The sequence below is a fragment of the Galeopterus variegatus genome, unplaced genomic scaffold (genome assembly GCF_000696425.1).
Source record: "Galeopterus variegatus unplaced genomic scaffold, G_variegatus-3.0.2 Scaffold3088, whole genome shotgun sequence".
Lineage (NCBI taxonomy): Eukaryota > Metazoa > Chordata > Mammalia > Dermoptera > Cynocephalidae > Galeopterus > Galeopterus variegatus.
This window is the reverse complement of record NW_007729199.1, coordinates 200,858-227,515: the sequence shown is the minus strand read 5'-3', so window position 1 is coordinate 227,515 and position 26,658 is coordinate 200,858. Positions and strand designations below refer to the sequence as shown.

The 26,658-nt window shown below is 41.3% G+C and overlaps 2 protein-coding genes across 2 annotated transcripts in view; both read right to left on the bottom strand.

The window, feature by feature from the left end:
- The window catches only part of ANKRD60 (ankyrin repeat domain 60), a gene marked incomplete at its 3' end in the record, with an annotated part of 13,096 nt that extends 11,287 nt beyond the window's left edge, over positions 1 to 1,809 (bottom strand). The window contains exon 1 of the mRNA XM_008583950.1: positions 1,751 to 1,809. Coding sequence (XP_008582172.1) covers positions 1,751 to 1,809 — 59 coding nt within the window. The remainder of the gene's footprint in view (positions 1 to 1,750) is intronic.
- Positions 1,810 to 2,684: 875 nt separating this feature from the next.
- The window catches only part of LOC103599779 (serine/threonine-protein phosphatase 4 regulatory subunit 1-like), a 78,855-nt gene continuing 54,881 nt past the window's right edge, over positions 2,685 to 26,658 (bottom strand). The window contains exons 6-19 of the mRNA XM_008583949.1: positions 22,592 to 22,699; positions 21,734 to 21,799; positions 19,443 to 19,601; positions 18,653 to 18,837; positions 17,121 to 17,575; positions 14,864 to 15,057; positions 12,779 to 12,874; positions 11,710 to 11,895; positions 11,301 to 11,462; positions 10,341 to 10,441; positions 8,084 to 8,204; positions 7,106 to 7,240; positions 4,333 to 4,474; positions 2,685 to 3,515 (exon numbers count right to left, since the gene is read on the bottom strand). Coding sequence (XP_008582171.1) covers positions 3,364 to 3,515; positions 4,333 to 4,474; positions 7,106 to 7,240; positions 8,084 to 8,204; positions 10,341 to 10,441; positions 11,301 to 11,462; positions 11,710 to 11,895; positions 12,779 to 12,874; positions 14,864 to 15,057; positions 17,121 to 17,575; positions 18,653 to 18,837; positions 19,443 to 19,601; positions 21,734 to 21,799; positions 22,592 to 22,699 — 2,262 coding nt within the window. The 3' untranslated portion in view covers positions 2,685 to 3,363. The remainder of the gene's footprint in view (positions 3,516 to 4,332; positions 4,475 to 7,105; positions 7,241 to 8,083; positions 8,205 to 10,340; positions 10,442 to 11,300; positions 11,463 to 11,709; positions 11,896 to 12,778; positions 12,875 to 14,863; positions 15,058 to 17,120; positions 17,576 to 18,652; positions 18,838 to 19,442; positions 19,602 to 21,733; positions 21,800 to 22,591; positions 22,700 to 26,658) is intronic.

The window sequence follows — 26,658 nt, the reverse complement described above, 5'->3', positions numbered from 1 at the left end:
TGGCCGCGCGTCATCGCCGCCCCCGCCCCCCCCCCGGCCGGGCTGTGACGCTCGAACCGTGCGTGGCCGCCCCCGCCAGGCTGTGACGCTCGGACCCCGCGGGGCCCGAGCCCCCACCGACCCCGCAGCTCCCTCCCGCCCGGGGCCCCAGGCCGGCCCCGCAAGGAACAAAGCTGTGGCTTAAGGTGGGCGCGGGAGACTGCTCCTAAACAATGAAAACGGGCACAGGCGCTTCCTAAAAGAACCCGGAGATTTATTGAGATAAATACAGGGATATCGCCGAGAGGCCACGTTCGGACGAGCTCCCGGCCACGTCCCCAATTCCTCCTTGCAGCTTCCAAGCTGCTGTTCATGTCAGTTCTTTTCACCGGGAAAACGGAGGGAGGTTTCTTGCCGCTGTTAAAAAAACTGTTTCCTCTCCGTTTGTTTAAAACACAATCTTTGCATAATTTGGGGCAAACCACCTGGAGGAATCGGGCGTTTTTAACTCTCTAAATCATCATTGCCTGCACTACAGAGTTGTAAAGTGCAATCTATAATCACGCTTAAAAATATTCCTAGCATGAATTTAAAAAGCCAACATTGCAGAAATAGGACCCCCTTAAGCAGATCTGGGCCCGACTTGACCGTGGACTCGGTCTCTCTGAAGGGGGAAGACGGGCCTTCATCGAAATTTGAAAAGCCGCATCAAAATACATCAACTTTGAAAATGCTCTTGAATCCTTGGAGGGAGAAAGGTGCCAATAAAAATACTTAACAAGGGGGGAAATGTCCACTCGAGAAAGACCGAGATAGTCCTGTTGTTAAGACACCTTTCCAATGAGCTCTTATCTGTGAGAAACCAGTCTGTGCTTTTCCACTAATTCACCAGAGAGGAGGCCAGTGTTCAAGTAAACAGGAAGCTGCACGTGATGGGCAAGTTACAAACATTCAATACCGGTACCAATAACAAATACATACAAGAAGCTAGAGGAAGGGCAAGGGGAACCAGAACACTCTTAGAAAAACCTCAGTTACAAAAAAGAATAAAATGTAAGCTTTAAAAATAGTTTTTGCAGAGAAATTACAGCCATAAAAAAGGAAAAAATCTTTGCATTGGAAAGGCATTCATATTAAAGTATGGAAAATTTTTAACATATGAACTGAAAATTGTAAAGGTTAGATTATTTTCCAAAGAGTCTTTACAATCTCTCTAAGTATGTTGTGTATTCAGCACGCAAATTCTACACATCACCACACAAACTGAAGCTCAGTTTTTTTCCCTTAATGGAAAATGAAGCTCTGCATAGAATACAAGATTCCAGTCAAATAATTCTACTTGCTTCTAGATCAACGGATTATAATAACATGACAATCTCAATTTCTACGCAATAAAAAAAAATTGAAAATTGCTTGTTACCAAAGCAAAACAATATCTCCATCTATTTAGGCAGGTATTAAACACAAGATGGGTTGACTTTTTAAAAAAATATGTAGCATCCAATTTATTAACTCTTTGCTGAAGTTGCCTAAATGCTACTGTGGGTTACAATTTGAAATTCTCACACATGTACCTTATTTTCTTTGGCACTGTATATATAAATTCCTTCCTTTCTTTTTAAAGAATCAGTTCAACAGAATTTGGGGGTTGGGGCAGGGGAAACATCCTGTAAAACAGGAAATTCAATATACAGCCTCAGAAATTTTATTAAAAATAAGAACAGAAAAGACAGACAAGAAAAGACCAAAGTGAAGAACAGAAATAGCTTACATGCCCTTTGCAGCTAGCTCTTGAACCCCAAATGGGCTGCTGCTCCTTCCCTCTCTCATGCCTACCTTTGAGAATATATAAATAGAAACAAGAAAAATAACATAAGCATACACGTATGCAGGATTTTAATCAAATGTTTACAGAATCTTGAATTATTAATGAAAAACCTGTTTGAATTCTAGACCATCTTTTGCTTAGTCTAAATTTCAAAAGCATGAAATCTAAATTCTGTGTACTTAAGTCAATTTGAAGAGTACATAATTTAACCCCCAAAATCTTCAGTATTTGTGGGCAAGTTCTAATCAGAACTGTGGTTTCCTATTTTTTGACAAAATTCTAATGCATTAGATATAAAGGCAATATCCATGCATTTCAATTATCAATTTCCCTCCAAGTTCTTAAACATATGACAATATGTCCATATAAAAATGAAAAATCTTTCCACTCTATGCCTCTATGAAAGGCCCACACATATCTTTATGGATACAGTTCCTGCAAGAAGGGGAGGAGTGAGTGCTTGAGAAAAAGTTCTAAGCACAGTTTACATCAAAAGTACAATATTCCGGGCCGGCCCGGTGGCGCACTGGATAGTGCGCTGCTTGGGAAGCGTGGTGGCGCTCCCGCCGAGGGTTCGGATCCCACATACAGACCGGTTCCCGCTCACTGGCTGAGCGAGGCGCGGGAGCAACACCGAGGGTTGCGATCCCGTTGCCGGTCCCGGTCCGGTACGGGGGCGACACTGAGGGTTGCGATCCGTTGCTGGACACGGAAAAGGACAAAAAAAAAAAGTACAATATTCCAAAGACTGCCATAAGTCATTCTTTAGTAGATTTCTTTAACTATCACATTTTTTCACGGGGGCGACACTGAGGGTTGCGATCCGTTGCTGGACACGGAAAAGGACAAAAAAAAAAAAGTACAATATTCCAAAGACTGCCATAAGTCATTCTTTAGTAGATTTCTTTAACTATCACATTTTTTCAAAAGTAAACAAATTGAGCTATATTTGCAGCAACTCAAAGTGGAGCATAAATTTAAATGATGTATTTGTTCAGCTCACTGATAGGAGGCTAATATTACATTAACATATTTTCTTCCTGTCAAGAGTTATTTACATATGTACAGTATTTCAGTTAAAAATAAAATTTTATGCCATAAACTATATTTTATAGAAAAGCATAAGGGAAGCAAATATGCAAGTCTATTAAAGACTTAAAAACTTCTCATAACCTTTATTTGGGGAAGGAGGGACTTTAAATAATATAGTCCATCACAGAGAAAACAAATCCCTGGCAGGCAATCTCATGGGACAGAGGCCCTGATACCCGGTCAGCTGTCTGGGTCTGCAATCTTTCCACAGACTGTTACTGATTGGGCTGGTAGGGGTGGGGAACATAGCACAGGCCCAGCCATCTGAAGTAAGCCCCCATCCAGGGTTTAGTCCCTCGGGGCTGCCGGGAAAGAAGTCAGTCATTTGAGTGCACAGTAAAAAGTTTCAGAAATCTTTTCCCCCTCAGCAGATATAATACAATCAGCTCCCCTTCAAGTTATGATAAGCAATATATGCCAAGCATGAAATGAACAGATTACAATTCATCACAGAGTAGTTAATTCTATTTTTCTTGTACAGTAGTGTCCATAACATTCTGCCGCTTTGGTTCTAGGGTGGCAAAAAATGAAACATCTTGGTCCCGGTCTGACTGCAAAGCTAAGACGGTCTCTTCAACGACTTCAAGATGAGGGTTACCAGCATTTCTAAAATATGCTAAAGAAGAGAAACGAGTTTCAATCACACGTGCCATGAACTGTGTTCTAAAACATACTCCTGTTTTTCTTTAACCACATGTCAGGACAATAAATCATTTTTCATAGACTAATCACATACATAAGTCCTTTCAAATGATGAAATCCCTTAATCAAAGAGTATTTCTTAAATTTTAAAGATGGACTCCCAATAGTTATACATATTTTAAAAATTATCATAACTAAAAAAGTTTTAATAGTATCCTTTTTTTCATACAACACAAAAGAACTGGCCAGGTGGGAAATACAGGAGGAAGAGCAAGTTGCTGGCAGGATGGGGCAAGGGGCAAAATGGCAAGAAATGTATACACAAGGCAGAGTTGAGGATGTTTTCTTATATATGTGGTGTAGAAATAAACTATCGAAGGAACACAAAGCTTCAGGTTTAAAATAATCAACTAGGTTGTGTTATAAATGTTTTCTTACTGAGTAGAAAATAATACCAGTAAAACTTAGTACCAGTTAAGGCATCTGCTACCTCTCATAATCTTCCATAACTCAAAATTTGCAAAAGTTTCCCTCATATCTAGAAAGCTATGTAATATTTTGCACTTCAGCAGATGTTTATTAAATGTAAAGACTGAATTACATTCATTTCCTTGTTTTATAAATAACATAAAAATTATGCATAAAAGTTAATATATTCACTTACATAATAAATCTTAAGTATTAATAAATCACCCAACATGCACAATTTCCCAGAGGAAATCTAGTTGCTGCCTTTAACAGCTGATGCAGTTTACTTAAAATGGGGAAGTTCAGACCTGAGTTCCACATACCCTTTTCCAACAGTGTCTGCTTCAGAGCCTTGGCTAGCAGAACCCTCACGTTTGGCACAGGATCCGACGCAAGGCTCAAGAGACTAGGAAGCAAGTGCTCAACGAACTGGTCCACGGGGACACACTCCTCGCTCACCACTGCCTACAAGAAGAAAGCCACGGCCAAAGAAGCAACATTTTCCAAAAGTTTTCTAAAACATACACTTTGGTAATCCCAAAGAAGTCATTTTAAAATCTGTAGATATGAGGTTCTTGTGTTTGTGAATTTTTAAATCTCAAGCACTGGATCTGGTTAGAAACAGTTACTATTTTACTATAATTCACCACCAAGCACTAGGTTACAAGCAATATCAGATTTAGTGGGGAAAGCATAGGCTTTGGAGCCAGACAGGTCTAGGTTTAAAACCTAACTTGGTCACTCACTAGTGACATGGCCTCAGGTTAGTGGCTTAACCTTTCCAGGCCTCAGTTTTCTCATCTGTACCACAGCAAGGCCTATAAGTAAAGCATCTGACACAGTGCCACCACACCGCATACAGCCGGCTAGTATGACTGAAGAACCCTCACTTCTGTTAACTCGCTAGAATTCAGGCTCTGAGGGCAGGGGCTGAGGCTGTCACGTTTAACAGTCAAATCCTGGACCCTAAACCAATGCCCAGACTTTTGGAAACAACTCCTGGAATAATCATCAGCCTCAGCACACTGCTTCTCCACCTGCAAAGACTTTTACATGTATTCTCTCATTTAATTCTGACAAATAACCGTGGAAATCAAAATTAGCCATGTTTTACAGGTGAGAAAATTCCAGTCCGATGTGATGGTGACACCCAAAGGTCTCAAGATCAACAAGTGACAGCAGCATGGGGACTGCAAGCGAGGCATGTGGATTCTAACTCTGTGCATCTTCCTACTACAGGGTAACGTGTGCCATGGTGGGTGGGCACTGCAGCAGCAGCTGCTGATATTCACTAGGTGTCAGGCACATTCTAGGTAACACAGATGGACCAGCGCACTGAAGCCTCATGACAGCACTAGGAGGCAGGTACATAATACCGTCCCCATTTAAGAGAAGATGAAAACAAAGTGCCAGAGAGGCTCCTCTGCCCAAGGCCACTCAAGAGGAAGTAGTGGAATTGGGCTTCAAACCAGGTGATTTTGATTCAAATCAGCCCTCTTACCCTCCAAGTTATATCTCCCTAGAGCTGTGTTTAAATAATAATATGACCTTCAGGAGGTACCCTTGGGTGAGCACCCCTTCCTTTGGTTTGTGTTACTGTGGGTTTTCTAAATCTTTAATGATTAATTAGTGAGAATAAGAAAAGATTTCATTGGGCCGGCCCGGTGGCGCACTGCTACAGTGCGCCGCTTGCGAGCACGGCGGCGCTCTCGCCGAGGGTTCGGATCCCACATACAGACCGGTTCCCTCTCACTGGCTGAGCGAGGGGCGGGCACGGCGCCGAGGGTTGCGATCCCGTTGCCGGTCCCGGTCCGGTACGGGCGCGACACTGAGGGTTGCAATCCGTTGCCGGACACGAAAAAAGACAAAAAGGAAAAAAAAAGAAAAGATTTCATTATTTTTTGAGTAAACTAGTTGGTATCTTTTCCTTTTGTTTATCACAGATTTTCTAAATCTCAGATAAAGAATTTAAAAATAAAAGCAAAAAATATTTCATTTATGCTTACTCCACAAAAAGATTTGGAACACTGACTTTTTCTTCACAAAAGGCTGTGCTGTCAAGCCTGCGATCTGAGTTTGGTATTTACTCTACCACTCACTGCACTTCTCAAGATGGATGGCCAAGGTGCCCTTGTGATGCCCCTCCAGCCCAAGAGGGGGCGCTGGTAAGTCCTTTGGTGGGGGAGATGATGAGGTAGAGAAGGGGGATTTGGAGTCTGGGGTCAGGTAAAGTCCAACCATGGTCTTACTGTACTATCAGCAAAGCTGGATGACAGGTTCATGGAGACTCACTAAAGCCTTCCCTTTACTTTTGTATATGCTTGAAAATGTGCATGACGAAAAGTTAAAACATTCAAAATAACACTTCAGCAGAAAAATGTCATGCTTTACACTTCCTTTGTGATTTTGAGCAAGTTACTTAACCTCTCTGGGCTTAAAATGCTTCAACTATAAGAACTGGTCTAAAGGCACACAGCTATACCATGCTCAATACACAGCAACATCAATTAGAGAATTAGATGTGACAAGATACCTAGCACACCAGAGGCATTTAAGAAATGGTAGCCATTTTCACTGCCATTGTCCCCAGCCAAACATAAATCACACCCTCCTTTCCAAGATGCTAAGTTAGAGAGGGTGATCTGAGGAGCCAGCAGGCTGGCTCGAACTTCACGTGCTTACTTAAAGAGCCAAACTCCCACTGTGTTCAAGGCCATGGCTAAGGTCAGGTGCAGTGATGGACAGTCCTAGACTGGGTCTGATGGGAGTGGATGTGTGGCTGGCCCTCACCATGCCAGACGGAAGGTGCAGGAAGGGTGGGGGCTTGTCCACTCCATGTTCAGCATCTAGAGTATGCGTGGCACACAGTAGGTACTCTGCCATTATCTATGGGGTGAATGAGTACACAGGTGGGGAAATCCTGGGCAAGTTGCTTCACCTCACTGGGTTGGTCACAATCTTCTATAAGGGGGTTAGAATAATTGATCCCCAAGTTTCTGCTGTTGCTCAGGGGCTAGGATTCTTTGTCTGGTGACCCTGATATCATCACATGGGATATGGACACCCAGGGTAGGTCCTGCCCCAGGCCTTACAAACCTGACAAATGAAAGCGAAAGCTTGCCTTCCAACCCACTTAGAACAGTGCCGAAACCTTACGATGAGTTCACTGATGAAATTTAACCCCAATGCACTTTCACTGTTTGAATAGAACTTCTGCAGAATTGCCACAACCTGTGAAAAATATCAGAAGAGCACATTTAAAATGCTGCCATCTATTTGAATTATGAATACTACTCCACATGGAAACTAGACATTTTTATGCATGCTTCTACCTTTAAAATGAACTTACAAGCATGGGAGAAACTAGTTTTTGTCACAGTGATCATTATAACACAGAGGAAAAAGATGTTTCAATACACAGCAGTACTCATACACATACACACACACACACACACATGCTCATACACATAAAACTCTTCATAAAAATGAAATTAAAAAGGGACTGGCATCAGAAAAATATGTTATTAATCTTAAGGTTCCGAATTTTAGAACATGTCCCCTTGCATGATTACCTTTCAGAACATATCATTTTAATAAAATTTTAATACCATCAGAGTATCTTAAAATCAGTATTTTCAAATTAGATTTTTTTTTTTTTTTTGGTCAGTATTCAGCTGGTATAAGCCCACATAAAACAGGATCAGCTTTTCTAAACTGAAGTCTTTGCTCATCAAATACTTTTATACAAACCCGCGCTGTAAAGGAAGCCAAACCTGTATTTTAAAAAAGCACTAAGTTATTGTTTAAAAGGTTTCATATAATATGATTTATTTTTATTTTTTTATAAAATGATTTATTCACAATTTCCATCACTGAAGTATACAACTTAACAAAAAAGCTATCCTGTAAATTGATAAAACTATAACACAATTCCTAATTTCAAAATTTAAAAGCTGGTTTCATAAGTAAGCTGACAAATTAGGCCCAGAAAAAATAAAGGGGTTAAAATGGAAGAAGATACATAAACATTACTATTTGCAAAAATCACACACAGAAAAGGCTATGATTCCTTACTAGTTTGAAGGAGATCCACCGAACTTCAGAAACCTTATCTGCACACAACTTTAAGGCAATATGCATTAAATAATCATAAACATCATTGGGATTATAGAGTTCCAAAATCAGTATCAGCTGTCTGAAATTAAAAAATAAACAAACAAGAAAACATTATTTAGGGGGTCAAAAAACACCTTATTAACTTCTCTTTACTCTCGTTTCATCTTATAGATAAAAATAGCCAGCTGGGAAATGAGTAGCTTTGAAGACCTTGCAAGGCTTCTGCCGGTAAAATGCCAACAGCAGACACTGAGTGAGACGACCATAAAGAAATGTAGAGAAAAAAAAATACCCTAATTCTTCATATCTCTCTATCTCTAAGTCCTTCAATCTAGCATTCCTATGCATTACATAGGGAAATAGCACACACATAGAATATTATAAAATTAAGGTTTTGGTCAAATCTTTTTCCTTGTCTTTTCCTTAAGAATTTCTACTCCTGGCATTTTCCAAGGTAAAATACACACACACACACACACACACACACACACACACATCTCAAACAAAAAGGAAATAAACTTTTTAAAACAAAGGCTGAGAAATTTATGATTACAGATTTAATATCTCAATTTTGGGTTATCAGTTGAAAAGCACATAAAACTTAAGAAATCAGATAATGTAAAAATAGCTAAAATGCTGAAGTTCGCAAAGATCAATAGATCAGGGCACACTCGAGTGAGACTTGGCGGCCGCCTGGGCTCCTGGAGCTGCAGGTTCAGCCTGCGGCCTGTGCGGGGCGCCGGGCGGGCGGGCGGCCGGGCTTGTCCACGCGGCGGGTCCGCGCTCCGCTCCCAAGGACAGAGCAAAGTCACGAGCTGGCTGGCTGAGAAAGCCCCCCACCAAAGCTGTCGATGTGTTCTAAACGGGGGTGGGGGAGAAGGGTTTGAAAATAAATGGCATTATTTTCACCTGGGCAACTAAAGGAAATGAAAACGAGATGAGGAGCAAGTTAGAACCAGAAGCCAGCACTGCCGGTGAATACTTTCATATCCAAAAGCCCTGTTTTCAGAAAAATGATACCAATATCGCGGGCACGGGAGCACAGAATTCATATCAGCCGCTCTGGCTTCAATAAGCCCGGCACAGATGGGAGATAGCACGCGCTCGGTGGAGAGATAAGGCGGCCGGGCGACGGCGCCGGTCCGCTCCCCGGGAAGCGGGTCAGCCCGGCGGGGAACGAACCGCAGCGGCGTCCCGCGCGCCGCCGCTAGAGGTCGCAATGCTTTCGCGGAAAACGTGGGCCTGTTTTTCTCGGTTCTTTTACAAGAGCGCGCTGGGAACACGGCATAATGACTAAAGCCTCAATCTCTCAAATTAAGCATAATGATTAAAGATCACAGCAAAGAGAAAATCTTCCAGTTCGCCGCTGGCATCAGCCAAATCATATCCTGAATAGCTGCAAAAAAAAAAGCCTGATGAATTTCTTCAGAGAAGACAATTATTTGAGAGATTTCTACTTGCGGGTAAGAAAAATGAAAACTAAAGATACCAAAATGAATCTCGACAAGGTGAAAACTAAAACCCAAACAACCACCACCATAAACAAGTCCTCTCAATGCCACGGAAAGCAGATCATACACCTTGGGAAGGATGTTTTCACTGTCATAATCACTATGGCCTGGAACATTCCTTTCACTGTCATAATCACTATGGCCTAGAACATTCCTTTTGCCAGCACAAGATGGAATTAAATAACTCCTTCACACAAAAAATGATGTAGAGGTGAGCCACCCTGGGGGGCACTTTTATTTCATGATCGTCCCATCTGGGTTAGACCTTTTCCGATCTCCCACTGTCGCTGAGTATTCTTTAGAAGTGGAAGTACTCTGTCGGGTACAGCGTGTCCTACAGAGACAATGACACTCAGAATGTTCAAGAAAGCTCGGCAAAAACTGCTCCGATTAATAGGAAAATACTGAAGAGTGGGTGATTCATCCTTTATTTGGTTCAAATAAATTGCTTTATAGAACAGCAGAACACTCTAATTCCAAAGTGACGCTAGCCCTGTCTTCATCTGAAAATGAATGCCTCCCCGGAGACTGTGGTATTTGTAACTTAGAGCTTTGGAATTCAGTTTATACGTTAATAAAAACATAATCTCTTTATCCAAAAGAACACTATTACTGCAGGTTTAGAAATCAATTATAAGGTAGGAAAATTAAGAATTATTCTATCTAATTTGCCTTCTCATATCCCCAAAAAGGTTTTTACTTACTCTGCTAGTTCATATCGAAACCTCCAATTCCTGCTGTTATCGGTCACTACAAATTCTTGAAGCTGATAAAGATATTCTCTCCTCTTGTCTTCATGAAGCAACTATTTTTCAAAAATGTATATATAAATAAAAATATATAATCCCTCGAAATGACCCCAAATACCCCTTTATACACATTTGTCACGGCAAACTTGCATCTCCTTGTGGTCTATTCACCCAGTGTGGCTGTGAATTAGCTCTGCTGTCAAATGACATCGAGTATATCCCTGAATGCTTCGGACCCTTCCCCTAGTTGGCATATGTGCTTATGTATTTCTAAATACCCCTAGGTCTTCCTTCTTTCACAATTTCCTACTAAAGCCCGTAAGTCTCTGTGTGTTCAGAAGGCAATGCCATTGCTGCTTCCCAGAGTGTTGGGAAAGCTCTGCACCAGAAGAGGAAGAAGTAAACTGGTGTGTCATGCAACAAAGTCTGTCAAGGGCAGCTCTTGGGCAGCTCTTGGTCATGTGGATGTGAACAATTAGTTTCTCTAGGTCATTTTTAAACTCTTATTTTTATACTCATCATTCCTTTAGGGGGGAAAAAAAAACCAAGAAGGAAGCAGAGACGTCTTGCAGAAACAGCCCTCCATGCAGAACTGAGTTTGGATTTCAGCCAGGTTCTTCCCCTGAGTGACAAGTCAGCTCCCTACCAGGGCTCCAGTTTCTTCTGCTGCACAGAGTGTGCTGGGCTATGTGGCTACCATCCTCCACAGAATTACAACTCCAAAGAGCAGGAAGATTAGGAAGAAAGATACGAAATATTTACCCATCACAGAAAGACACACACTGTAAGATTCTGGATGGTACATTTCAAATGAAGAAACCTAGACAACTGCATTGTTTTTTTCACTGATTCTGTGCATACCCAGTGCTTAACAAAATTGAGTTTTGAGTTTTTATTTTTAACCCTTCTCCCTACCTTTAGAAAATCATACAGGTGTTTAAGAACTCCTATGCGTACTTCATCCAGATCCTTTAAAAATCCATTGAAGATGGGCACCAGGTCGGCTGCTGTTAACTGATCCCCAAGAATCACAGCCAGCTCGTGAATAGAGAAGGCCAGGGTCCGACGTACCTTCCACTAGGGGCACACAGCAAACACACATCACAACAGGTTAGTATGATTCAATGTTCTCAACATCTTACATGGCAAGATGAATGCTGTCAGGTATTGGCCACTTAAAGCTTTGTTTCATCAGAGACCAGTAAATATACCAATTTGCATCCACATAAATTTAGACCAGTGAGCCTTGCTGCAGCTTCCCTTTGCTTCTTAATTAGATGACCCACCTTATTTCTGTGCATGCCTCTGAAAAGCCTACTTTTACCTGGACATCAGAAGCCAGCGTTTCATAAGTATCTTTCAGGCAGTGCCAATTCTGCCGGCCCAGGGTCAGCACCACTCCCGGGAGGCTGTAGGCACAGTGTCTGGCTATGTCAGTATCAACAGTCTGGGCTCGAGCTGGGTCAGTCATTGACACATACTGATCTAGCAGAGGCTGAGGTATTATATCCTGGGAAACAGGAGAGAAAGGAAACCATCAGGGTTGCAGGAGAGAAGGTCAAAGATAGGCAAATACTCATGAGAAACAGGGAGTTTGCAATTTAGAGGTAAAAACAACAAAGCAGAAATTTGAGATGAACAAGAGGCCTTCCTAAAGCCAAAGGGCTTCAGATTGGTGACCTTGTTTTCTCCAGGGAGTGAGGTTTTCAATTTAGACTAAGGCTAAAGTAGTGTCCACAACTCATCTTTTTTAGATTACTGTAACATTTGATTTCACAGAGAGCAGTCTAGACAGCAATGTCTGCTTAGTCTGGTATACCCAGCTCTTGAAAATGAAGACTTTCTTACAACTGCCCAAAAAACCTAGGGCCTGAGACCACACACACTGAATCATTCTTACCTTTCCCAACTGATGGGATACTGCCTGCCTAAGACATCACCCCATTATCCTTGTAAGAGCCATGGGTCACAATAATTTAAAACATTTAAGGGAACTTACATGGCACAAGAAGCCAATCCACAAGACATAATAAAATCAAACATGGTTCAACAAAAGAAGCTCTCAAAAGCTTTCTGGACAGTAAAAAAAAGCAAAACCTCTTATATAAATAGACACCAAATATTAATGTCAGGTGTCAAAATTTTTTTCTCGTATTGGTTTGCTTTATTAAAGTACTATTCTAGATGGTTCAGAAGACAAAGTAGTGTTTAAGAAACTACTTTAGAATTTATTTTTTAAGTTACATAGGCAATATTACCAACATAGATTATGAACTAAGATATGAAATTAATATTGACAGAAGAAAAATACTTGTTTCCAATGGCTATTCTTAAACTTAACCTTCAGAAAATATAAAGTTTTGAGTTGCTTTTTTTTTTTTCAAGGAACAAACCTGTAACTTAGATTCATTCTCCTCAAGTGGGGTGCAGTCATGTCTCTGCTCAGTCTCCAGATGGTCACTGGTTCCATTTCGGGGTTCAGCTAGATCCTGCAGAGTTGATTGGACATGTTACTAATTTAGTCCAAAGGAGGAAGCTGTCCCATCGCTCCGCCTTCAAAGAATCCTCTTTGAGCACCACAAATGACTGCTGTAAACCAGGACAACAACTTCCCTTGAAGTCAATGGTATCTCTCCAAATGTTAAACCTACATTTGCATAGTTATGTATGATATTGTATCGACTAGTCATTTTAAGTGCTAAGGGAAGTAGATTTCCTACATTTTAATTTCAAGACTGCTTGAGATCCTTACAGAAAGACAAAAGGCTAAAGTTAAAGTTGGTGAGGACCAACTACGACATTAGTCTGCATCCACTACTCCTTAAGCCCTGGTCTCTCTAGTGTGCCTAACCAATGCCCTCAAGTGACATTCCCATGTTTAAGGAGCTGGTAGTGGGAGCACCTGCAGCGCTTCTCAGGACTCAGCAACTGCAGCACTGGGGACCTCAGAGAGAGGATGGGGCTGAGAGAAACGCGAATCTGAGTGAAAGGGTATGGCTGATAAAGGAGTATTTACTCAGAAAACTTTTCAATTTTCACCTGTACAAACACTCCTAATGTTCGCTGATGAACCTTTACATTAGGTTAACAATTAAAATGGGCAAGAACATTCAACAGTGACATATTGGTCTCTGATCATTGATTAACATTAACTGAGATGGACCTGACCTTCTCCTTCAACCATAACATGGATTTCCAACTTGCACTTGAAATGTCATACTGTCTACCAGCTTAATGGATTCTGACAAATCAGCTCAATATATGATCCAGGAAAGTCGATTAATACACCAATAGATGCTTCGTTAGCTCTGAGGCACGCTACCAGAGCCTTCAGCTCCCCAGGTTTTCACTTTTAGTGTGCTGTTTAACAGAGGACATGATAAATCAGAAATATTTTGGTGTGATAACCTAAGACCTCAATTTCTCCAAGTTAATAAATTCACATATACTAATAAGATGTGCCACTGGGATCATTATTATCTTTTCAGAAGTTTATTCCAGAGCCTTCAGTGCAATCATTATGCACAGCACTTACTCTAGGAGCCCAGTCAAGGCTTAAGCAAACCACCACGAGTCCAGGCAACCCCAAAGCTACTGTGAGTTCACTTCCCTAGAAAACACCCAGTGGGCAGCAGGCTATGGCCACCTACACAGCCACCGCTTGCCACCCTGCACCTCTTCCCGGCAGAATCCTGACTCTGTGCAGGTAGTTCACGTGTTTCCTACCCAGTGCGCCATGCTACACCATGATGCAACTGTGGCTGGTGAGGCCCTGGGGAGAGGGCAGGGAGGGCGTCATGGCATAGGGCTGTCTTGCTCCTCAAGACAAGTGGGAGTCATGGCACCTCCTTCCACTGGGCGCTGCATGCTGATACGAGCCACAGTGGCTCAATGGGAAGGTGGGACTGTCGATGTCCAGGGGTGGGGTTCACCAATCCTGGGGACCCCCAACCACAGCACTTCATCCTGTCACCTTGAGCAAAAGAACATTTTCTTCATTGTTCAATCTTTTTGAGTTTTTTGTTTTCCTTTTCCTTCTTTTGCAACTGGAAGTAACCACGTACTAAGGAGCTCCTACAAAATGAGGGGCTAGATGTGGTGATCATTCTCTAAGGCCTCAGTCAACTGTAAATTCCAGGAAAGGCATGAATTCACCCTCCACTATCATTAAAAGATGCAAATGTCTGTTAACAGTGACACAGTGTTTAGATGGTTAATCCCCCCTCCCACAAAGAACCAGTTCTTGTTGTCTTCAGAGAAGGGGGAAGGCACGTTTGGTCTCCACCCTGTTTTTGTGGAAGAGAATCAGCGTTATCAATCATCTGATTGATTGGCTGTCTAGTTATCCAAAACATGACCTTAAGAATAAAATGAAATTTGCCATTTATCATCTCTGCTGGGATATATTAATAAAAGAAAACGCAGCTTTGTGATTTCTGTCACATCCTCAGCAGCTGAGGGAGAGGGACACTACTTACTGAGCGTGGTGATGCCCTGGCCACGGAGAGCTCATCCGGAGATGATGAGGCCGACAGGGTCATCTGACTGTCAGAGGCAGAGCCAGGGTCTGAAATGGACACTTCATCCAGACCTTCTGACACCTTGCTCTCAGGTTCATTCACAGAGTCAAGCTGTGCAGCTCTCAGTGCAGCTGATAATACCTGAACTTGAGCTGCAGGAAGAAAAGTTCCAAGAATTTTAATAACTTTATTTGGTCTGTGGGGGTTTACTTTAGAGAAGTCTTCAAAACAACATCGTGGCGTGGGCACTCTACACAAACTCACACGTTCCACCTATCTGCTCCTACCGTGAAGACTGCACAGCAACCATGCTCTGGAGGCTCAAAACAAGCTCTCAGCAAGGTGGTGATACTTATGGCCATTAATGGTAACTGTTTCAACTAAATGTCAGCCACGCACAGAATGTCAAAGCCAAACTCAAAAAGCCTCAGTTGGGGAAAATTCAGAGTTTGAGTCCCCCATCCTTCACAGAAAGACAACACAATGTTACTGAACAATGACTGTCTGGGAGGTCCACTGAGTTGTGAGGGGTGTCCTGCTCCCCCGCTTATAAAACAGGATGGCTACCTTCTCTGCCCCCACGTACACACATACATGCTGTACATGAATAAATCCATTTACATACAGATGAGTAATAATCTCACTTACCAAGACCCAAGGGGGCTACCCATTCTTTCATGACTGCATGATACCCTCCTAACAGTAAAGATTACATATTTCAAATATCTTTCTTTAAAAATAATCTGGGTGTTTCCATGTCCCCAACCTCCCAACACACACACACACACACACACACCTTTCTTCATTTTGCTTTCTCCTAATTAAATAAAATAGAGCTCTAGAGTCAGTAACACGTTTAGAGCATGGGGCTGGCTCTCAACCATGCCCAGGGCAGCCCCACCTCCTCAGTGCTGCACTCCAGCTCCTTCCCCATGGCCTAAGCTGCCACAGCCAGTTCCCAAACATGTGTCATGTATTTCCAAATCTTTTGGGCTCAAAGATCCCTTTGAGGTCTGAAAGAAGCTGTAAGTTCTTTCTTACAAAAAAAATTAAGTATGCATATACATGCAAGATTTTACAATGACTTCAGGGACTGTAAGAGCCATCAGAAAGAAATCCCCCAACTTTTCTGGATGATGGGTTCCCAGCTGTCCTCTAAAGCCTCACTCAAATGTCAACTGCTCTGCTAGGTCTTCTACCAGATGTCTCCTCTGTCCCCAGGAATGACTGGCTTCCTGTGCTGTGTTACACAGCACATCATGTCTCCTCCTCTCCCAGCCCTCTCCACGCCCTTCATGGTCTCTGCCTCCACAGTCCCCTCAAACAGACCACAAGGGCCTCACGTGCCAGCCATCGCTGCGCAGGCCTCCAGCCCAGGTCCTAGCAGTGGGGATTAAGGTATCTTCAGTAATGTGTTTTCCAAAAACAGACCTTTGTCTATAGCTATTAGAAGTGATATGTTATGTGTGTTCATTCCTTCAGCAAACATTGATTTAATTTCCTTCATAAATTTAAGGACAAAGAATAATCAGAGGGCTAACTGGATTTTCACATTTTCCTTCCCGAAAGCCTCACAAATCTTTGCTCAGCAACAGCAGCAAGTGTTGTTTTTCCAATTTCTCCAAAACAAGGAAGAATACAAATATAGCTCTGTTTAGAGAAAGAAGAGTCATGATAATGGATATGGATCGCAAGGTCTAGCTCCCAGATCAGACGCTCAGTGGGAGTACTAGTCATAAAATGAAAAATACCCCAAAGAAGAAGTTGTACTTTTCCTTGCTGTACAAAGACAAAAATCTTCAAGTTTTGCTACAGGCTGAGCTAATAGGCTCCAAAAGGAGGACCATCCTTAGCTGTTCATAACCAGAAAGGGCATTAAACGTGGGAAATGATGTAACAGTGTCCAAGGAGCTAATAAAATTTGTACTACCCCAGAACTGTCCACTTTTCTATTAGAATTGACTTCAGACTGTGTGCGTGTCTGTCTGCAAAACAAGGAGGCAAAATCCACACACAGGTACCTGCCCAGAAACATCTCTAGTGCTCTGGCTGTGGTGAGGCTGAGTGAGCCTCTCCTCTCACTGTGTGCACAGTGTGAATAAATAACAGATACACGCGTCTGTATCAGTGCACAGGCCCAAGGAAGAAGCAAGTGTCAGCATGCCACACAACACAGAAATATCCCATTTTCTCTTTAATTACTATGGACATTTACCTTGAACATCTGGATCATTCATCATGTGCTCCTGCAAACTATCAAGGACTTTTTGGATCTCACTGCTGGCCACACAGCTGTTAGTCTCGGGTCTGCTGCAGCCTTCTTCCCGCAGCCCAGCCTTGCTCAGAAACAACTCTAAGTCCCTGCTTATGTCAGGGAGAGGAGTCCTCCAATAAAGGAAATTATTGAACACATCCTTCGAATTCCCTGGGCAGGCACAGGAATCTGGTCCAGGGTGGCTGTTGATGGGGAGATCATTAATATCTAGGAGCTTCGAGAAGGGACTGGCTTCTGGGGAAAGCCTGGTCAACTCAGCTCCAGCCGAGGCAGAGTTTTCCATTGGGTTTTCTATTAGGCCAGTAGAGGAGCTACCGACATGCATAAAATCACTGGTTTCCGTTGATATCCCTTCCATGGGTAGATCTGGCTCTATCCGCACAGGCTTTGTTGAACTAGGTTAAATGGAAGGAAGCAATCTTTTAGCACCATGTAATAGACCGGAAGGGCCATGAAAAAAGAAGAGACCCGCATCCTCCCAAGCCTGGTCCTCCTCCAGCCAGCCAGCCAGCCAGCCTCCTAGTGTCTCTACTGTCAGAAGATTAAATCCTCACAAGAAGATAAGAGGTGCAGTCAGCTCCCTTGGCCCCATGAAGGTATGATGTGCAATGAAAATACCACATGAAAGCTCAGCCAACCCTCCACGGAATTCATGGGGAGAATTCCCCTGGCTTCTGCTGCAGCACCTTCAGTGGCAAGATTCCATTCATTCATCCACTTCCTGCTCACTGGTGCCTCCACCAGGGGGCAGGCAGTGGAAAATAAAAGCTCTGCACCTGTGAGAGCTAGCTACTGTCAACCACTGTGAACATCTTGATGAGGAAGACAGTGCACACCAGCCTGACATACAGCAGGCACTCGATGAACTTTCATGGGGGAAGGATGGAGGGAAAGACACATCCATCTTAAAAGGGATCTGTATTATCTGAGGTGTCAATTACCCACTGTCACCGTCCTGCATAATATGAACAATGGAGAGATGCTTATAAATGACCCAAATAGTCTAGTTAGTACACAACTTCCCTCTTCAGAGGAAAGATTAATCGCCATATGAGAAAAACATGTAGGGCCTACCAATGGTAGTCAGAGATGTCACCTTTATATGCATATAACATCCTACATCACAAATGTACATTTGGGAGACTTCACATTTTTCCCTATGTAAATTATCCAAAGAACTTCATTAATCAAAAAAGAGAAAAATTTTTTATAGTTTATTTAATCACTACTCTCAATGAATATTTTATCTAAATTTAGGAGACACAGTAGCTTCATTATTTATAACCCAGTACTCACACTTAAAAATCATTATTGCAATTACTTTTTGCTTCTTTACATAATTAAAGCTCTAATATTCCATCTTACCCAGAAGGTCACTGTTACTAAAACTCAAGACAAGATAATTGCTAGAATCTTAGGTGGATGCTTGAGGTGAAGTGTGGGTCTTGGTGACGATCCTGGTCAGGGCGTACCTGGCTGAGGAAGTATGAACACAACTTTCAGGACTGGGTAAGCGGGAGGCAAAATCAGTGTCCAAATCCTGGGTCTGTGGTCGGGTGCTCAGGGTGCCGTCCTCGCAAACATAAAGGCCAGCCCTGGCAGGACTTGCAAAGGTGGAGATGAAGGGGCCAAGGGATTGGAAGGCAGCCTGGCGCACCTGGAACCAGAGAGAACAGCATGGTAAACACAGCAGCAGACCACAGCAGTGGTCACATCTCATCCCAGGCTGAAACAGACAGCTGGTCACCAGACAAGCCACTGACCTCCAAATGACGTCTATGCAGATTTATTGCTTTCTAAATCATTCCCTAAATTCCAAATAAACTATTTTGCAATAGAAAATGAAGAAAAATTTAGCTCTGTTATATAGGTTTTATTCTTCCCGAATATTAATTCCACATCAAATAATACCAGATTTTTTTTTTTAAGTATTTACACAGACCTTATGAATCATTACAGGCATGTTTATGACAGTAACAGAAAAGGTAATCATTTAGTTAATGCCTTCCCTTCATAATTCTGATTGCTGTGATATTCATCTGCTCCATATGTTAAGGTGTGTGCCACTTTCTTACTAGTCACCCCAAAGCTTTTGAGACTTCAGTTGCCCTAATTTAGACCTTGCGAGGTCTACACAAGATCTAAATCTAGTCACTGAAAGGACAAAATACAGAGACACAAGTCCAAGAGCCAAGATGAGGCCTGGGAGCTGGACACAGCTAGACAGCTTGACCCATGGAGTCCAGGGCTGCCATCACTCACCCATCGACAGGGATCGCTGATGAGTCTGATGAAGAGAGGCGACAGTGTGGTCCTGCGGACCTCAGGGGAGGTGGTGTATGACACGGCCATGAAGCATTCTGCACAGGCTTTTCGCATCCCCCAAACATTATCTGAGCAGAGCTCAAAAAACTTTGGGATCTACCAAAACAAGTAAATAGTGCTACTCAAATTTGATTACCCCGAGGAAGGGCAGAACCCGTTTTAATGACGTAGTGAAGGCATATCCAGAAATTAATATCAAAGAGAAACATACACTGGTCTAAAAAAAATCATTTGAAACAAATAGAAATTATGATAAGTAGAAGAAAGAAACATGTCCTTCATTCCTAATTTTAGTAAATGACTTGGTTAAATATAACAAGATAATAGAAAAAATCCCCCAAAAAGGCAGAATGACTGATATTCCTTATGTGAATTATAGAGAAAGACTGTGAAAGACTTTAAACTTAGTGAATGTCCCAACTAGCTCACCCATCCAGGTTTCACTGTCCTTGAATAGGGTGCTTTACAACTCTAGTGATAGAAGGCAAGTTATTAAAAACTGACAGTAATGCAAATAATTCCTGTCCACAGAAATGCAAATTGTGTCCAGTAGAATGCAATGGATTATCACCCTGGATACTGACTGGTTTTGAATCTATTTGTAAGATTAGTACATCACTTCAGTACTCCTTGGTCTGACTACAAATGTGCAGTACTCTGAGTTCTCCATTAAATTGCTTGTAATATCTTACTGGTTTGTTTTATTAATAAATGAGTTCAGTACAATCTTTGACACATGTTCATTCTATATCTGTATAAAGGTTATAATTATATCCTCTTTTAAAATTTATCCTTTAAAAAGGCTTTCATTTAATATCCTAATGTAAAAATAATTAGCCTAAAATGCTTCGCAAATGGGAATGTAATATGACCATGGAAATGTGCACCTACAGAAAGATCAGCACACTGGTCACTGCTATTCTTCATTCAGGTACACTAAGTAGAAGATAACACTCACTGTATATTCAAAGCAACAGCCTATTAAAAATTATTCTTGGGTTGGAACTGTGTTGACATGGCTTTTACTTGAAATAAAATAAAATGAGCTTCTGCACTTAAATTTAAAAATCAATTCCAAGATTATGCTTTTTGAGGTTAAATTCCAACGATACAGTAGTATTCTGTCAATATCTTATTGACAAAATGCTTATTGAGCACAGTTCTCCAAGTGCCAGGTCCAAGGTGGGCACTGGGGAAACAAAGACAAACATGACGTGGTCCCTGCCATCCCCAGATCCCCATGAGCAAACCAAGAGTGAGGTACTCTAAGCAAAACACTACAGGATGCAGAACAGAGAGAAATGGATTCTCTCCAGCACAGTGGGTGGGCGAGTCTGGACCAGGAAAGAACTTCACAGAGGCACACTCAAGCTGGATTTGAAGAGTAAGTAGAGTCCTACCAGGTAGGGAAGACACTTAGGGGAGAGAGGCAGTAATGACTCATAGGTGTAAAAGAACAGGAAGCCTCCAGGGAGCTGAAAAGTCACCTGGCTAGCCAGTGAAGTGGTTCTGTACCCTGTTGTGCATCAAAATCACTGGGAATTTATCAAAAATACAAAAGCCTGGGCCTCCCCCTTCCTCTGACCTTCCCCAGGATTCAGATGTGTGGCCTGAGGTGAGATTCACCTAGGCCAGGATCCTGTTCAGAACTGAGAAAGAGGACTGGAGGTGAGCAGGAAAGGTATTTGTGAAGAGACCTGAAATGCCAATAAGGCTCTAGATTTTAACCTGTAAACCAAGAAAAAAAAATCTCAATGGTTTTGAGGCCCAAGAGTAAGGTGGTGGAGCAGTGTTCTAGAGGGGGCAGTGGAGAGGCGACAGAGTGGCTCAGACAGTGAGAAGAAACTGGGAGAAATGACCTGTGAGGAGGTGACAGCAAAGCCCACGGGAAAGAGGACTAGGGTTGCTTCCATCCCATTCCACAGTCCAGCTGCCAACACTTAAGGAAAAACGTTAATCAGAATTCAAGAAATCTGGGAGCTGATAGGTTAGTTCAGGGTGGTTAGAGCACAGACTTATAACATCAAGGTCATGAGTTCGGATCCCCATACCAGCCGGCCACCAAAAAACAAAATAAATGTTGCAGAATTCAAGAAATCTGAAATTAATGAATTTAAAACTGAGCTGCCATTCCAAAGTAACAGACTCATAAATATAAAATTTTACAACTTATTTGAAAGGGTGCTAAGAAGTAAATCGGCAATTACAATTGGCAAAATTTCACATACCAGAAATTTCTCAGTGGCTTCTTGTCCCACAGCATGACAAATATCACCAAAATTTTTCGCACACACCTTAAAAAGGCAAAAGGCATATCCATTATTCTCATCTTTCTTTTTGTCTTAACAAACTGTAAAAACTAACAAGCAGGAAGCTTGAGAGTAATTATCCTCTCTAGTCAGGCAGCTAACAAGCCCTAACCAAGCCCATCGCCCACACAGCACCATACTAGGTGCCTCTACTGCATTGAAAACAGAGGATTTACAATAAGGAACCAAATTCTAGGCTCCTAATTGATCTTGATACATAATGCATTTGGTTAGCAACAGGACAGAAGAGACCCTTAACATTCTCTGCTCAGTACATGAGACCCACTGTCTTGCCAAGGGGGAGAGGCCAAGGAGTGACGACCAGTTATGCAGCAAGGTGGGGGATAAGGCTGTCTGGGGGGATGGCAACACCCTTCAAAAGGGAAGAATTTGACAACAAAGTGACAAGCAATTAAACACGAACCTGGGATTGGGGTTGGAAGGTATAGCAAAGATAAAAGGGTTCTGGAACAAATGACCCCAGATAATCAAAGACCTTGCATGTCTGAGTAACCACATCTAACCACAAGTCAGCAAGGTCCCATAACTCTTGTCCTAAGAGCAACCGGTTTACTCATATAGAATCTCATCTCCAGGCTTCTATCCATTTCATAATTGCAGTAAAAACTGGCAACACTGTTCAGATATTTTCTTTACACAGTTCATGTTGGACACATTTTCCCTCCAGACTGTGTCTACTGAAGAAGTCCAGAAACTTCAGAGGAATCTAATTCCAATTTTTTAACTTAAAGAGTTTTAAAACTCCTAGGATGCCACCTTTCGAACTTGAAAGAGCTTCTCATCACCACACAGTTCACAGAATCGAGGGAGCAGCAGGTGTTCAACTGTGCTCTTACTCAGCATTGAAGCCATTCTGCAAATTACCTATAAATAACAAGAACATCAGAGTCACTTGAAATACCAAAGTGTGTAAGTCAGATGCATCACTAACAAGATATATTCCAAAAGCAAATATCTAAAATATTGCCAAAATGTCCAAGAAGGAAAAATAGAGAACACTTTCTTTTGAGTTTTGTCAGTTAAAAAATGATCAATAGAAGGCCAAATATTTCTCTAGTTTTACTCAAATTGGTATTTGTCTGAAACTTAAGAGCTAGCATTTGCCAGATGTCAACGAGCACCCAATAGAGAAACAATTTATATGCACTGGTTCATTTTACCTTCCCCAGAACCGTATGATATGGGAATTAATTATCCCTTTTTTTTCAGATGAGGAAACTAATGGTGAAAGAGGTTAAGTAATGTAACTAACTAAAAACAGACAGTGGTGAGGTGGTACATACAGTAATAGTGGGATACAGTATAAAAAAATGACTGGTAGGCACCAGGGAATGATTGAACACTGGCAGAATTAAAGAGCAGACCCTTGAATGAAGAAAACCATACTGGGTAGAATTTGCATTTATGCTGCTTTTTGCCTGAGGGCACTTCCCATCTGCCTGGCTATGCAGGGCAGCTAGACCTCAAGCAAAAGCTACAGTTTCACTGGCTTGAGAAATCGGAGAACAGAGATTGAGGCTGCCAGGGGAGCTGGAAAGTGAGAGTGAAAATCCTGGGAAGGAAGAAAAAAGAGAGCCAAAGGAATGGGCATGCTAAAATCTGTAATTAAATCCTACCCTAATCCTTGGCTGATCTCTGAACTGTGCATGCACAGGTGAGACTGTGCAGTTCACAGAGAACAGCAGTAACCTAAGGCTGAGAGAACTGAGTAGTTTCAGCTGCTGTTTACTGTAGGGAAACAATCTGAATTGCTTCCTAGAACAAAGTCAACACTCTACAGAGGAAAATAACAGAATCTAGAGTATCTGCAACATTACATCAAGAAGATACAATAGAAAACAAAAAATCTCTAGACATAAGAAATAGAAAAACATGACCCTTATCCAAGAAAAATATCAGTCAAGAGAAACAAACCCACAGAAAATCCAGATAGAATTAGTAGACTTTAAAAGGAATCTAAAAAAAAAAAAAAGGGCCGGCCCGGTGGCGCACTGCTACAGTGCGCCGCTTGGGAGTGCGGTGGCGCTCCCGCCGAGGGTTCGGATCCCACATACAGACCGGTTCCCACTCACTGGCTGAGTGAGGTGCGGGAGCAACACCGAGGGTTGCGATCCCGTTGCCAGTCCCGGTCCGGTACGGGCGTGACACTGAGGGTTGCGATCCGTTGCCGGACACGAAAAAAGACAAAAAGGGAAAAAAAATAAAAATAAAAAAATAAAAAAAAATAAAAGGAATCTAAAGCAGCTATTATAAATGTGCCAAAGGACTAAAATGAAAATAGGGTCGTAATGAATAAACAGATTGGGAATCTCATCAAAGAAAGGGAAACCACAAAAAAGAACCAAGACTTCTGGTAACAGCAAAGTAGCTTAACTGGACTAACCCTCCTACAGATAACAATTATAGAATCTTGACAAAACATAAAAAATAACCATTTGGAAGCAGTGGACAGCAACCAAAAAATGGAAACTAGAGGACAAGCTACCTTTAAAAGACGAACTGCAATAGGAGAGATTTGCAAATAAGGTCCAAAATCTGTGTATAAGATCTGCTTAAAACTTTAGCCAACTACTAAACTACTTACAGGGGTGGGAGTAGGGCTAGGGGAGAGATCCTAGAGGACCTAACAAAGAAGCAACAGACATAAACTAAACTGAGCAGAGATTTCAGCTGCTGCTCACCAAAAGGGAAACAGTTTGGAGTTGGATGTCAATCAAGGTAACTGCCTGCTAGGACAAAAATCACTTTAGAGAAATACAACAGAGTCCAAAGTCTCTGCAATGTATCATTTGATGATGTCCAGTGTCTGATCAAAAATCACTACTCATGTATTAAAAGGAAAAGTGACCCATAATGCAAGTAGTCAATGGAAATCAACACCAAGATGATCTAAATGTTGCAACTACCACATAAGGACTTTAAAAGAGTTGTTATAAATATATTTAAGGATTAAAAGGAAAACATATGCATAGAGAAGGACAGATAGGGACTCTATCATAGAGATATAAAAACTGTAAAGATTCTATAAAAGATCAAAATGAAAATTCTAGAGCTGAAAAGTATAATAAGTGGAATAAAAAACTTACTGGATAGGCCTAACAGATTGGAGATGACAGAAAGAGCCACTGAACTTAAGAAAGATTAACAAAAATTATCAAATCTGAACATTAGACAGAAAAAATGATTGAAGAAAACAGAACTTCAAAGATCTGTAGGACAATATCAAGGGTCCCAACTTTGTGTAATCTAAGTCCCAGACTAAAAGGACAAAGAAACAATTGCACAGGAAAAAAAATAAGGAACAATAGCCAAAAACTTCCTAAATTAGGTGAATGGCATCAATACACAAATCCAAGAAATTCAATGAACACAAGACAGGATAAACACTCATTCTGCGAAAATCCAAAGACAAAGAGAAAAATCTCAAGAGCAGTGAGAGAAAAAAAGATACTTTATATATAGCAGTAGTACAACATGAATGACAGTTCACTTCTCATGAGAAACTAAGGAAGCCAGAAGATAACAAAATGACATCTTTAAAGTGTTTTAAAAGAAAAAAACACAAAAACCTGTCAACCCCCAACAAAACTATATCCAACAAAACTATCATTAAAAAATGAAGGCAGGGCCGGCCCGGTGGCTCACTGCTATAGTGCGCCGCTTGGGAAGCACGGCGGCGCTCCCACCGACGGTTCGGATCCCACATACAGACCGGTTCCCGCTCACTGGCTGAGCGAGGCACGGGAGCAACACCGAGGGTTGCGATCCTGTTGCTGGTCCCGGTCCGGTACGGGGGCGACACTGAGGGTTGTGATCCATTTCCGGACACGGAAAAAGACAAAAATAAATAAATAAATAAATAAAAAATGAAGGCAAAATAAAGACATTTTCAGCTAAACAAAAACTAAGAGACTTCATCAACAGCCAACCTGATACTAAAAAACGTAGTAAAGGAAGTTATTCAGGCTGAAGGGAAAAGATACTAGATTTGATAATTCAGATCTAAAGAAAGAAAAGATGATCATCAAAAATGGCAAAAATGGGGGTATAAAAGGCTATTTTTTTTCTCATTTATTAGCTTCTTCAAAAGATATAATTCTTTAAATCAAAAATTACAATACTGTACTTTCAGGTTCATAATGTATGAAATATTAATATAATATATAAAAAAAAAATAGCACAAAGGATGAAAGCAAGTAAGTGGAACTACACAGTTGTAAGGTGCTAGCTATATTTTTTGAAAATCCTCAATAGAGGAATTAAAATGCAATGCTAAGGAATATTCAATTAGCCCAAAAGAAAACTGAAAACAATGAACAGAGAAACAAAAACAAATGAGACAAAAAGGAAAACAAATAAAGAAATGGCAAAAACAGATCCAAACATACTAATAATTACATTAAATATAAATGGACTAAAAACTCCAATTAAAATCCAGAAACTATCAGACTAGATATAAAAGCAAGACCTAACTATATTCCAACAAAAACAGAAACACTTTAAATGTAAAGACAATTAGGTTGATAGTAAAAGCAAATATACTATAATAAACAGTAGGCATGAGAATGCTGAAGTGTTTATATTAAAATCACAGTAGACTACAAGATATAAATTACTACCAAAGTCATTTTTTAATGATAAAAGGGTCAATACATCACAAAGACATAAACATTAAATGTGTAGCTTTAAATGCTTACTATGAAAGAGTTAGGCTTCAAAATATGAAGTTTCCCCTTTAAGAAGTTAGAAAAATACAAGCAATTGAACTCAGGAAAGTAGAAGGTAAGAAATAATTAATAGTAGAAATCAATAAAAAAAGAAAA